At 40.8% G+C, this 15,134-nt stretch overlaps 1 protein-coding gene across 1 annotated transcript in view; it reads right to left on the bottom strand.

Annotated features, from left to right (window-relative positions):
• LOC121312819 (attractin-like) overlaps positions 1 to 15,134 on the bottom strand; it is a 130,811-nt gene that overhangs the window by 39,713 nt on the left and 75,964 nt on the right. The window contains exons 19-24 of the mRNA XM_041244661.1: positions 14,871 to 15,008; positions 14,183 to 14,276; positions 14,006 to 14,058; positions 13,057 to 13,151; positions 12,262 to 12,340; positions 11,301 to 11,458 (exon numbers count right to left, since the gene is read on the bottom strand). Of these exons, the coding sequence (XP_041100595.1) occupies positions 11,301 to 11,458; positions 12,262 to 12,340; positions 13,057 to 13,151; positions 14,006 to 14,058; positions 14,183 to 14,276; positions 14,871 to 15,008 (617 nt within the window). The remainder of the gene's footprint in view (positions 1 to 11,300; positions 11,459 to 12,261; positions 12,341 to 13,056; positions 13,152 to 14,005; positions 14,059 to 14,182; positions 14,277 to 14,870; positions 15,009 to 15,134) is intronic.

Below are 15,134 nucleotides of genomic sequence, written 5' to 3'. Positions count from 1 at the left end.
GCACTTTTGCAAAACACACACACACACTTTCATTCTGAAGGTTAGGGTTAAGTGTTTGATTGTGTGACTTTCGAATTAATAATCTGTGTGATAACTGAGGCAGAAGGACTGGAGAGAGAACGAGAGCGACAACGAGAGCACGAGAGAAAAGATTCAGCACATTTTCAATGCTTGAGGCAGAGTGAATAAATCTGTTTTGAATTAAGTTACTTACTGTGACTTTTTACTTTCATCAATGCAGTTTCTACCTGCCAGGATCATTCAGGGAATACGAGCAGAGTGTGCTGACCAGTGTTAACCCCTTATTCCCTGACTTCACTCACTGCAACTGGAACCTATAACACGCAGTATCCCAATCAATTAAACCCAGGGGAACTTCAAAACACAGCCAAACCATCCACTTCTAATGATAATAATAATAATAATAATTTTTATATAGCAACTTTCAGTGGTGCCACCATCACAAAGCGCTTTACATAGGTAGGCTGTGAACTGTGCATAATATGCAGAGTCATTTACAATAGGCCATTGATTTAACATTTCATCCGCAGGATGGAGCACAAAAGGAGATGAAATGACTTGCTCAGGATCACACAGTGAGTCAGTCAGTGGTAGAGGTGGGATTTGAACCAGCGACCTTCTGGTTACAAGCCCTGTACTTTAACCACTGGACCACACTGCCCCCTTAAGATGTCACCTTGATCCGTGACACACTGAACTAGAAACACATTTTTTTAAATATATGTTTAAACCCTGCAAACTGACTTGTCTATTAGTATAGGTATGCAAGACAAACACAAAAAGGGAAAGCTACAAAACAAGACATGTCTGTAAATATCAAAATGGCAAACATAAGAACCTGTTTATGGGGGGGGGGGAATAAAAAGATACAAAAAACTTAAGAATCATTAAATACCTTTAACTGCAATTACAATTTACGATCTATGTTTGCATCATGTATATAAAATTAACACAAAAGCATGGACCAGCATTTACTCCAGCTTTTTGTTAACTTATTTTTCTTCCCTTCCCCCTCCACCAATGGTGCCAGAGTAAGCAAAATCATCATGTGGTGGTGTTCTTTGTATATATAAAAAAGGGCGTTAACCTAACTCCTATTAAAGTACATGAAAGACTAGAGTAAAAAGCCATGTCAGACTGCTGCACAGACCCAGCCTCCCCACTGTAACTCAGACCAAAGCAACATCTGCGACTCAAACTTCCCTACCTCTGCAATAGAGAAAAAGCAACAATGCCCATCCTGCTGCTATTACAGGGGGGTCCTTGCACTCACACATATGAGCCGTCTAAAGTTCTGTCAACATCTGTCTTCCAAAAATAGCTCATCAACACGCTTCAGAATGTCCCAAGAAAAAGTTACTGGAAAGCATCTACTGGACTGCCCCAATGAGTAACGCACAGGACAAATTTTAAACAGGGAAAAAGAAAATGAAAACATTAAATGAATGCCAACATGTTAATGTTCCTTTCTATCAATCTGTTGTTAATACCACTTCCAATGACAGGTTAGATTCCTTTTCTAATGAGAGTCTTCTACCTGTTTTTTTTTTTTTTTTGGCAGTCACTTTTATCCAAGGAGACTTACAGGTACCACAGGGCAAGATTAATATTTAAATACAAACGATGATGTCGGACACATCTTGGAAGTCACTGTTGCTGAAACTGAAGAACGTTAGGTTATCATAACCCTGGTTCCCTGAAATAGGAATATTAACCATCACAAAATCTCCCTTTAAGACACTTGAATCTGAAAACTTTATACCAAAGACACTCGTCAGAGGAGGGTGATGTAGTGTTGTTCTTCCCCCACGAACATAAACTCACTACTCACCCTGACAGTATTTCCTTCGGGAACTGCGACTAAAGACACCGCGATCTCGAAGTTAATTGTTAATATTCCTATTTCAGGGAACCAGGGTTATAATAATAACCTAACGTATCCTTTCAAGTAGGAAATATTAACCATTACAAAATGGGTGCATATTCCCAAGCTGTTGCTAGGACTTGAAGCATACCTCAATCTACAAGGGACAAGTCAAAGCTGCCTTGTGCCTGAATCAATACCAGCATAGCTGAAATAAAAACATTAATCTGGACCCTAATGTTCTATGAGTATAACCAACGGTCACAAGAACATGGTACATAACACTGAGCTACAAAGCTAACCAAACACCGCTCTGTGCTTCAAACACTATTTCCAGTAAACTGAAAAACATTAGAATGGACTCGCCTCTAATGTTCTGTCACAAGGGTGGACTGGGAAGCTGCCCTCAGTACTGCCAAAATCCAGGATTCTGCGGGTCCATGACATTCAGTCAATAGAACCTGGAAAACGTATGGGGGGGAAGCCCAAACTACTGCACTACATATGTCCTGGATCGTTGCACCTTGAAACAAAGCCCACAAAGTCGCCTGAACCCTGGTGGAATGGGCGGTGAGCTTCTCGGGCGAGGGCAGATTGGCCAGTTCATACGCAGTCTGTATTGCGCCTGTTATCCAGTACAGACGCTGTTTAGACAGAGCCTGTCCCTGGGACTTAGCTCCGTAATTGACAAAAAAAAAAATTCTGATTGCCTCCAGCTTTAAGTTTTGTCCAAATAATACACTAATGGCACTCTGAGATTGGAAAAGATGGGGATAGAAAGCCTCCAATTCCACTGACTGGTTAATGTAGAAAGGTAAGATCAGCAGAGGTGATTGCAAGCAAGAAGGCGGTCTTGAAAGAATTTCAGCCCAGCTGAGTGAATGTGCTCAAATAGAGGTTCTGTCAGTACATTAAGCACTTCATTTAACCTCCAATGAAGAACTAAGTCCTTCACCGGTGGCCTAAGCCGTTGGGTGCTGTTCAGAAATTGCACCGCCAGAAAATGAGCTCCTGGGGAGACGGAATCTATTTTTACATAACAACCAACATGAGGGGGATTTCCCCTCATCAAAAAAGTACTGTAAGAAATTGCAGTATAATTGTCATAGGGCACGTCGTGGGTTCGAAACCACAAGACAAAAACCACGTCTGAAACACGCCCCACTTATTACTATACTAGGAACGAGTAAAGTCTGCCCTGGCAATTTGCAGGGTGTTTATCACCCTGTTTTATAAGCCCAGGTGGCTTAAATGCAGCCATTCAGGGGCCAGACCCACAGCTGCAGGCTTGATGGGTTGGGGTGCCACAGGGTACACTGTGCCTGACTGAGCAGGTCGTGGTGCATCGGCAGCTCTCCACTAGGGATACCAGTGGGGACAGTGGGTGGACTCTTGGGTCACAAAGAGATCTCTCTCTGGGTGAAGTCTCCATTCCAAACTGCGGGGGCCCCCTCAGGAGAGGAGGTCCGCCGTCTAGTTCCTCACCACTGGCAGTGAACTGCTTTTACTGAAAGCAAGTGCTCATGAGCCCATAGCAAAAGCTCCTGGGCAACACGATTGAGATCAAGATACTGGAGACCCCCCTGGTGGTTGATATAAGCCACCACTGTGGTGTTGTCTGCACGTATCAGCACATCTCCCTTGTATCGCTGGAAGAAATTGTTGCAGGACCAGATTAACTGCCTGCAGCACCAAAACTTTTCTGTGAAGACCCTCCCTCGGGTGTTCCCACACTCCCTGTACTCCATAAACAGTCCAAAGCACCTTTGACCATTATTCCATAGTCAAATTTCTGTGTTCTTGTGCATATTTGAGCCAGTTTTGTTGTCAACTCAGCGCTTGTCTTCTTGCTATTCCTTAAGGATATTATCTTCAAGTATTGCTCATCCTTGTTAAACAGCTTATTGGGTCTTCCAGTCCTGGGTTTGTCAATTACAGATGATGCTTCTCTGTACTTGTTATTATGCTTCGGATACCACACCTTAAATCCAGCGATGCCAGCTATTTCACTCAATGTTTTTCCTTCTTTATGCAAGTCAAGGTTGTTATAATAGTAGGAAACACTAGTGGAGGCTTTGAGTAAATTGTTGATGCTCACAATGCATCAGAGTAAACAAATGCAACATGTCTAAGACTTTTGCACTTCAGTGTCAGTGCATAAGGGCATCCATTCCACCCCCAAACCACACACACTTTACTTCAGCACCAATTGGTCCCCTACAGTAGTTATGGATGGAACACCCAATGTATAATGATAATGTATTAATTTACCACTACACATTCACAGGGTGTAACAGTGTCCCACAGGTGCTGTCCTAGCCTTGTACAATCACACATCCTTATCAAACCCCATACAAAGTGGTTATACATGGGTTCATGCAGAGTAACAGGTGTGTGTAACATGTCAAATATATCAAGATTTTTAGCATTTTTGCTAGCTAAGAACAATTCTGATACCCACTTGCATTAGTATTGCACACTCAATTCAAGTTAAAGAATAAATCTAACAACTTTCACGCCACTATGACTTACTCAGGAAAGTATAAGGCTGCTATTAGCACTGTATTAAAAAAAAAAAACAATATTTTTAACAGAGAAAGCAGGTGATACACCCCAGCAGTACAGACTTTCTTATAAACTCATACAGTAGTGTAAAAGACCAGAGCACGACACTAGACCACGCGTTCCAAAGAAATAAACCAAAGCGAACCAATTACCTTCTGAACGAAGTCTGCTCCCAGCTATAATCCAGATGAGCAGGTCGCAAAGTTATATAATTAGAGTTAAGAAAAAAAAAAAACAGTTTTAAAAAATACTTTCCCTCCTGTGGAGCCACACACAAATAGTAACAAAGATTCAAACAATCCCTTCTCGTCTTTGCAGGGTTTCAGGAAGCTTTCCTTTAGAGAAGTCCCCCTGCAGGGAGACCAGGAAGCAGTGGTGAGAGGGATAGGGGAGGGAAATTGATGCTCAACCACTGCCAAAAAACAGAGCAGGGCTGTCACAGCCGTGAAGCCAGCCAGCGAGGAAGCAGCTGTTTGAAAAGGACTTCGATAATACCTCTTTGTGTGTATCCTCGTCACCCCGCCCGCCACACACACAGGCACACACACACACACACACACACACACACACACACACACACACACACACACACACACACACACACACACACACACACACACACACACACACACACACACACACACACACACACACACACACACACACACACACACACACACACACACACACACACACACACACATTGAGTATGTTTTATTACCTGGGTCTGGCAGTGATTACAGGGATCTGCTGTGCGTTTCAGGCCTGGAAATGTCATATTGCTTAACATTATGACTGACTTGGACAGAGGCCTGTGTGCAAACAGGACTGAGGGGGGGGGGGGGTGGGGTTGGGGGTGGATGAGTGGACCATTTCAGAGCCAAATCCTACCAGTGTGAGCGGAACGCCCCTCCCAGACTGGGACGTGCTCACGTGTTGTTGTTCAAGCTTAAAGATAGCAGAACCCCTTTTTTTTCTGATCCTCCAATGACTACATTTTTTTTTCCCTAGAGAGAAAAAGTTCAAGACGGTTCCTCTCATCTTACAGTCTTGTACAATACACGCATGTATGCTGCAGGGTCATGACATGCTGAATGAGGCAATGTTCACTTTACCCACATCGGGACGACTGTACAGCAAGCTGAATACTCTATTTCATACAAAACAGCAAAAACTGTATCTAGGGTTATGGTGCTCCCAAAGATTTGTGCCAAGAACATTACGATAGTAATACTTCAAAATCGATTCAGCCCAGGGTTGAAGCCCAATATACTGTACGAATGTTTAAGGTGTGTTAATTTTTATCCAGTAGGTGAAAAAGTCACTGATCTCACAGTATACAAAGTATATACTATGGGTCAGATTCTCAAAGCGTTTTACTCTAAATTGTCATAACCCTAAATTAAGACTCCATAAGAGCCCCCAAATAAATGGATGAGTTTATTTCTGCTTTGGTATGTTTATTGGGTGTTTTTTTTCATTCTGAAACAAATTGCCAATGATGATTTGGAGTAAATACCGTAGCAGCCACAATAGTAAAGCTGTAGTACTCAGTTAGACAAGAGGTAAGATATTGCACATCATGATCTTTCAAACGTATAAAATAAAAGCTGTGCTGAATTTTCCCAGTTTGCTTTAGGTTTTAAAAATAGGTTCTGTGTTCCCGAGCTGAGATGCATCCAGCCAGGTTCACGGACAGGTTCACAAAGAGCCCATTGGAAAGCACTGCCTGAACTTCATTCAACATAAACGGGACATGGTGAGAGGTTTCTGCTCAAAACTGCCAGAGTTTCAGAGACCTCTAAAACATAAAGGGGCACGACAAGCTCTGGCTTCAAACCCATTCAGATTACACACCCCAGGGGCTCTCTCTATTAGCATTAAATTTTACTAAAATCCAAGGAAAGTCCTTCTCCAAATACAGCGGTTTAATTTAGGGCTAAACGTTGTTTCCATGCATTGCACAGTACTTGTTACATAAACAGGACTATTACATGTGTGTTCACAGAGTGGGCATGAAAAGGTTAAAAGCAGGCAGCCAGCTGCTGATTAAAAGATTTTGGAAAGCTCAGTCTGTTATGTCTCAATGCCCTGGGTTGATGAAGACCTGCTCAGTGTTATAACCCATGCTTGACAGTTTGTATAAGGTGGAGCAGATGAGAAAGACCAGAGCTCCAGAAGCTGTCGAAAGAGAAAACATAAAACACAAATGGAAATTAAAGGAAAGTCCATTTACTGATCAGCGTACCCAGCTCCCCTTAAGAGACCCCCACAGCCTTCCAGGGGAACTCTGAAGTCAAGAAACTTACATTAGTTTGCACTACATATCTGAATATTGTTGCTCTGGGTAGACTGATCGTGTGCCCCTTTGATTTGGTAAAACCAGTATTGATTCACTTTGTATTTTCTGTCCAGCTTTTTACTTTGGCAGGCTCAATACAGGCAGTAACTGGGATCTTTGGGCCTCTGCAAGGGGAGTCATGTCTGAAAACACACATACACACCTCTAAGGTTTAATTTACTATTTGTATATGTGAATTCACTTTTTTCTGCGCATTTTAAACATTTCAGGATATGAATATTACCTCAAATTGTGAAACTTTTAATAACTTGTGTTAAAAGCGCTGATCGTAATTCGTTTATTACAGGGCAACAGCACAACCCAGCACATGGAAACATACCCTCATGCAGTTAAAACTGCTCCAGCAAACGTGTGGTTATAGCCATGCAGTAATACTGCAGGACCGGATTAAACATGCATCACGGTAACCTGCGTGCCAGGTTTCAAGTCCACCCACCACATCCTAGCTTTGTTTCATAATGCCACAGCACTGCCTCCTTCAACATGAACAACCCACAGCATCTGCGCTTAGAAACTTTCATATCCAATGCAGTGCATAATGGAGCAGCACATCCCCTGATAACCTCAGGAATGATTACACTTAGCCCCTGCTTAGGTTTCCTCATTGTGTTGAAAATCAAACAGGGCAAATTCTAAACGACAATTAGAGTTAAAATGCTTTAAAAAAAAAAAAAAAAAAAAAAAAAAAAAAAAACCCTCACAGTAACAGCTTAAAGGAACAAGAAGTATAAAAAAATGAATTAAAACAAATCCCAATGTTTTAAGACACGTATGAGAAATACATTGGCATTTAACATTGGCATACATAGAGCATGCTCCAATTGTCATATTCCTGCCGTCACTAGCCTTTGCCTTCTTGTGTGTAAAATCTGACAAATTTCTAGTGTAAACATAACGGTAAATTAAGAAAAATTATAAAATCAACCCCACTATCCAAATCTGTGAATGACTTTGCACAGCCACTTAGATTCACATTACTTTCAGTGACAACAACTATACTGTCATTTTTCCAAACAGTACATTAGAGGTAGACCACCCTTTCCTGCAACGGAATTTTCAACAGCAACAACTCCGGCTGATAATTTTATTTTGCATCTCCATATTTGAATATGTATAAATATCTCTTTCATGTATGTGGATTTATTATTAATTGACTTGCTGCCCACATCGCAACAAAGATATGTGGAATATCTCTTTCATACATAACACTATGTAACACAATTTTTGTTCCTGGGTAGTAAGTGTTATTTCCTAATTGCTTATGCCTCAAAAGTATAGAAAATGGCTATTATTCCCCACAAACTTTGGTTTTGTGACCAGGACAGTGATATTTCAAAATATCACTATCTCCAATGTGAAAATGGGCAAATGTGTGTCTTTTCGTCCACATAAAGCCAGAAAAAAACAACATATGAATCCAAATGAACATGTAGTTATACTAAAGTAATACAAAGATGACTACAAAAGATTTAGAAGTGAGTAGTTTTTCGAGATTTACAATTATACTGTATTGCCCATTTTCCCATTGGAAATAGTGATATTTTGAAATATCACTGTCCTGGTCACAAAACCAAAGTTTGTGGGGAATAATAGCCATGTTCTATACTTTTGAGGCATAAGCAATTAGGAAATAACACTTACTACCCAGGAACCAAAAAAATTATAATTTTTGTTACATAGTGTAATCAAGCTACAGTGGCTCTCAAAAGCATTCACCCCCCCTGATTGATTTAAATTAGGAGTTTTTGCCACTGATCAACACAAAAAAAGTCCATAATGTAAATGTGAAAAATAAAATCTGCAAATTGTTGCAAATTGTTTCATTGTCTCGTATACATCAAGCTACGATCCAGCGGCATTTACACTCAGACAGCAATCAAAAACGAAAGGTTGCGGATAGTAAATTGCTTCAAAACGAAAAAGGTAAAAAAAAAAGTAAAATAAAAAAATTGCTGAAACAGCGGTACGGAACAACGTAGTAATGAAATATTAGTTTCACTCAAGACAGATAGGACTGACGTAAAACAAAATCATATGTATAGAATACATTAACAAAACAGGTTACTCCTAATCTCTGCATCATCCTGTATTTGTTCACAGACGCATGCATACTCAGTAACTTTTAGAAGCAACAACACAGATTACGTTCTTGACAGCAAGTCGATATTTACAAGACACGTTTTTAATTTCATGGAATATTCGATTTCATTAAAATATTATCAAATTATAATCGTGGGGTCCCAATAGATAAATAATTAGATTATTATCATTCCCGTTACAAGCCTATTACTCATGCTGGCCAGCCGGAAATATTCCCTTGATAACCAGGCACTGCTACTCTGCTATTTTATTGCCATTTAACGAAGGTTCTTGGCAAGTTTTATAACAAATGAACACGCTGTTATAAGAACATCGAAGATTACGAAGCTGACTGATCTCAGAACTCTGTCAGTCTTAAAGGATCCCAATGAATCGACATCAACGATTCCATACCCTCACCACTTTCTCTGTAAAGAAGTGCCTCTAGATCAGGGGTGGCCAGTCCTGGTCCTGGAGGGTCATTCCACTCCAGGTTTAACAGGTAAAAATGAGATAATTAACTACTTCAGAGTCTGGATGAAGCTTGAATTTGTTCAATTAAACAATTTAGAACAGGGTTGGAACAAAGACCAGGAGTGGAATTACCTTCCCCTGCTCTAGATATATGCAAAACTCCAATGTGTGACATACAGATGCACTTTTCCATGTAACCCATCTCTTTATCCCCCTGCATAAAGGACATGGATTTTAAAACCCTAATGGGTAGCTACAGATTAAATCAGTGCAGCAAGCCATCGCTGGTGTGTTATGGAGCAGTGCAAATAATTACTAGGTCTAAAGCCATGCCAGTTTTCAGTGGGTTAGTAGAAAATTATTAATTAAAAAAACAAGCTTGCTTTTCTAAGGAATCTAAAGAATGTGAATGATTAAGCCATTGGCTCTGAATGCTGCTGTTTGAAGCTTGGCGCACCAGCCCACTCCATTCCACAGATCTAATCTGGCACCTCAACAGGAGCACATCCAAATGTCTACTTCTGCTTGTATAACTGTGTGTGCCATAACCGAAACCCACCGAGCACAGCCTATCATTTAATTAACTGAATAAATAAATATATTGAAAATTAAATCAGAAACAAACAAAACTTCAAGATTACCACTGACAAACGCACAAGTTTTAGTTTAGCTTTAGGATCACTTTTGACGGCAAGCAAATTTTTTTAATGGAATTATTCTTACATTTTCTATAATGATACTGAACTGTAATTACGTAGCCAGTGATGCTTTAATCGCCGATTACATAATATTGTAACCATAGATGACGGCTGCTCATTTTTTATGTTCCTTTCTTTGTGTTAGGAGTTCCTGTTGGTGAAATCAGTGCTCGTGCTGGAGCAGAAACCCAAGAGTGGATTTAATGCTTACACTTTGTATCACAGTACTCGTGTTAAACTTACATTTAACACTACATACAAAGTCATTACCACAACAATAACAAGGTCTATATGCTAGGAATAATAAGAAAAAACCACACTATTTGAAATATTTTCCCAGGTATAACACTTCTGAAAACGTGTCCTCAATAAGTGACAATTATGCTTACTTTCATTCAGGCATGGGGATACTTAAGCAACAGAACCCTCACAGGAGTGGCAGTGCCCTGCAATTGACTTTCCCGATTAGTGGATGACAATTCTGTCAAACTGCAACATTTAACTACAAAAATCCCCAGCTGTGGAGCCCTGCCTAACAGTGCCACACTCAGACGAGAGCGTCTCCCTGAAGTGCATGCAGCACGTGAAGAATTTTTAAAGTTGAATCGAAAGATTCTGAGTCTGTTTGCGTTGTGTGCAACGAGGCCACTGATGATCAAGACAACTGTGTTTTGAATATTTTTTTTTTTTTTATCCCACAGTGCATTACTTCTGCTAATTCAGGGGAACGTACAGCTTCCCTAGTAGATAATTGCATCTTAACGCTGTTAATCACACATCAGTACGCCAGACTGTCATTAAAACGATATCGAAGTCAGCATAGCGCTATACAACACAGTCTGTTTAATTACAATGTTGCCAAACTTGTCATTCAACCTTTTTTTGTTTTAATCAGTTTTGTCTGTTTGTTACAACACATTTAAATGACCCTTGTTTGTTACATTTTAAAAGATTGTTTTAAATGTTATAATGTAAATGTTGACTCAGCCACCATTAAATGTTAAAATGTTTCAACTTTGGAGATTATCTTTGATGCGTTATTAATCTTAGGCAATTTATAATATAACCTTTTTTTTTAATAAAATGGCACTTCCGTGACAATCCGTGAAATGCATATATTTATTTTTTATTTATTTATTTATTTTAATGGTCATTCATGAATTTCTGTGGCCCTACCTATAGCCTGTGACTCCCAGTGCACCAAAATCAATGCCCAGTTGTTGCTTGTGTACCTCACCTGTATCTTGATGGGCCAAGTGAAGTTGCTGACATACACATAGACTGTGATGTTGGGGTTGTTGCGGAAGTCAAACTTCTCGTTGGAAAAGCTGTCCTTGTACTCCTTGATGTTGCTCTTGGAAATGATGGGGACCTCCTCTCCTGCCTGTGTGCCAGCTGGGTGAGACAGGGTAGACACATAGCACATATTCATCTGTTACCCACAACAGATTGCTGGAACCACTACTAGGGATATGATGAATTACTGGTTTTCCCAATTCCAATTCCGTGTTTTTTTTTTTTTTTTTTTTTAAATAACCTCCCTATTCCCATTCCCTTTGCCCAGTTGCAAAGGTTGCAAAAGGTTGACCAGTTGCATATAGCAGTATTCTGTTAAATTTAGCTTCTCACAGGAGCAACAAAATTACTTTAATTGAAGTCGCTGTTAAGTTAATTAAACTTGAAATGGAAGCAGTTAAACACAACAATTATTATGCCTCAAATAAACTCGGAATTGATTTAAAATTAAGCAATTTGAATTAAAACAGGAATTGACCTAAGCCCTGGTAACTACGAAACTCATGTATGAGAATCTACATTGGTTAAAACCAAGAACAAAAAGGAATGCAACACATTCATTTTAGTGTACAAATGTGCACACAGTAATAACCCAGGGTACATCACTGTGAATACCTTTGCTCTTCAGGATCCCCAGTTTAGGACACCGAGGGTGAAAACAGAACAGGTGGACACCAGTGCAGTAGATATGCAATGTTACCTAAAACCACCGTGCACTTGTCAAAGGAGGAAATCATATCAATGTGAGAGACAGGGGCAAAAAGGAAGAGGAGAAATCCTGCCCTATGGCGCTGGCTCTATATACAGGCAAGGTGCTTTAAAGTGTGCCACCCCCAGCAGCACAGCTGGGCAGGGAAGCATGCCGCCACTCCGCCAACCAGCCCACTTCAATGTTCTATTACCTGCAAAACTAGTGGCCCAGGTGATGTTCAGGTTGAAGTTTTTAGATGCATTGATAAACATGTCCAGGTCCCGGTTTTGCTGAACAGGGTGAGAAAAAACCAAATTAAACCAATTAAAAGTTGCTTGTAGTTGTTTCCTGGAAAGCTATTAAAGACGCCTATCAATTTTAGAACTTAGACCAAAGAAAAGTCCACTAATAGGAGATGCTCTTGGAGGTGTATCTCTTTAAAATTTTGGTGACAATCACAGTTCCCAAAGGGTCCTTGCCAGCCACGAGAAACATAAGCCAATACACATTAATTCTACATTAGGAACCAAAGATATCTGTATTGGCTAACATCAAAACATTTAAGAACCCATTTCAGCCTATCAATGCTCAGTTCCTAGGATCTCAAAACTGTCAACTTAAGTCTTAAAGAACCCAAGGGATTCTGCCTCAACCACGTGACTAGGTCTGCCATTCCATACCCTCGCTACTCTGTGTGAAGTGTCTCCTATGCTCTGTCTTATGACCATCTCCAATTACTTTCCAACTGTCTCCTCTGGTACTGGCTTTTGTGCGGAGTTTAAAGTATCAGCCAGAGTTAACTTTTATCAATTCCTTTTTAAGGAGTTCAAATCAATTCTCACTTAGTTCTAGGCTAAATGAATTCAAATGCATGCATGAAATCAGGAATCTGAGCGGCTGTAGGCTTCAGCAGCCTGCCCACTCTAGTTCATTATGAATAGCAGGCCAGAAGCTAAAGGCCAGAGGCTGACGCACTGTGCTCTCATTTGTTTACGTGAACACTTACCTCTTCAGGTGTAGCGACGAAGTTAATGGCTGTGTAATAGCGGTCATCATCTTGGGACAGACTGAAGGTGAACTGGTAGTCAATGAGGAGGGTATCTGTACACAGAAGAGAGAGTGGGGGTGGTGTTCAAGAACGGCTTCATAGCAAACCTGTTTATTCATTACTGTGGCATGATGCAATCCCTCTAATGAGAGAAGGGAGTTCAGCCATCAAGCTGCAAGGACCGACAGAGAGCATTCTTAACAGGGAGGGAGGTACCAGCTGTATTTCAATACAATGCGAGTGGGGTGTATACAGTTAAATGTATACAAGTAGTCTAAGGTGATATAGGCAGGGGTTCACATAACTTATTAGGTTCTCACGTGAGTACAGGCAGGTAGGCACGGTTTAGTATTCACCAGAATTAAGATATATATGGGGGGAGGGGGGGGGGGTTTGGAGACAGAATCGTGGCAATAGACCCCCCCTCTCCTGGAAAAATCCATATGTTACGCAGGTATAGCTTACCTTCCAGCCGTGAGAACCCTCCCTGCCTTTAATTAAAAGGCTTTCCTGTTAAATATACTGACGGTAAGCATTTGCTCATTTACAAAGGGGTCCTGGAAAACAATCACCAAGCACAAACACCACAATAAAAACGTGCAGATCAAACTTAAATCAGCAGCTTGCAGAGATCAGCTGTCTGAAAGCACTTATCTAAACTGTCCGGATACTGAAGTGGCTCATTTCCCAGCTATTTTGACTGCTGTTTACAATAATGCACAGGGTTGAAGGGGTTGGTTCCTGTTTTTTTCAGAAACAAGCTGGAAAGTCACTTGCAGTATTTCCAGCTCATTTTGGGATGGGTGGAAATCCCAGCACATGCGCCGTTTAATATGAATTCACTGAGATACTAATTAACATGAACAGAAACAAAAACATGAAAACCTTCAACCTCCTTTATACTCACAGTAACAGGTACCCTTGAGAGGATTGCCTTGGTAACGGTTCTCCACCTCACATCTAGAGGAGAAAAAACAAGAAGCACAGGGGCGTGAAAACAAAAACTACAATGATAGTGCAACTGAAAGAAAGCAAGCTGATCAGACAGAATCGAGCCAGGACCTAACGGAGCCTGCAGACTCACAGGTGACACTTGTCTCCTTTGATCCCCTTGGTGGTGCAGAAGCACTTTCCAGTTTGGGAGTTGCAGATGGAGGCGTGGCCGTTACACTTGCAGCCTGAAATCAAACAAATAGTCAGCATTCTTTTCCAAAAGTGATCACAAAGTAGCGTCTTTCTTTCTGTGTGAAGCTTTGGGTAATCCGTGGTTTGAAGAACAACAAAACAGTTCAATGATAAACTGAAAACTTATATCAGCCAAACGACTGACTTGGTGTTTAAGTAAAGGAGGTACCACTAGGTGAAGTTTCCGTGTTTTAACCGGTTTAGCATTGTCAGTGATTGTGCTAAATAACGTTTGAAAAATCATCAGTTAAGACAAAAATGTCACAATTCAAGAAATATCTACAGATCTTGTGTACAGATGTCATCCTGTGCATAGAACAAGTTGCACAACAGCACCTCTTTATATTTAGTAGTATTTCCTAGACACACTATCAGGTTTGCTGCTTATGAGTCCTTGTGTGTAGGGTATGAGGAGAGATCATTCGCACAGTTCGAGCAGGCAGAACCACCCTGCTTAGACGGCACAAGATGACATCCCTGCACGTCACATTAACTGTATTAAAAGCAGAATGCAAAAAGGCGTCGCAGATGAGAGCAGCAAGCTGATGTGATGTTGCAATGCTGTCTGTGACCCTGACGTTACTCACCCTGACAGGTGCCCCCGTTGGTGGGGTCTCCATAGTACCCGGAGATGCAGGTCTCGCAGTGTTTGCCCGTTGTCAGGTCCTCACACTTCTCACATGCACTCTCATTGAGGCACTTGCTGTGGCCATTACACTGGCACGCTGGGCAGGGAGAATGGGAGATGGTTACAGACAAAGCAATGGATAGACCTTGTATATACAAATAAAACTATAAGCTGTAAATCTATGTTCACTAAAGCCAGGGGAAGTTTAACAGGACAGATTTTG

The sequence above is a fragment of the Polyodon spathula genome, chromosome 1, assembly GCF_017654505.1.
Source record: "Polyodon spathula isolate WHYD16114869_AA chromosome 1, ASM1765450v1, whole genome shotgun sequence".
NCBI classification, from domain to species: Eukaryota; Metazoa; Chordata; class Actinopteri; order Acipenseriformes; family Polyodontidae; genus Polyodon; species Polyodon spathula.
Note: the sequence above shows the minus strand (reverse complement) of the source record. Positions and strands in the feature narration are given on the sequence as shown.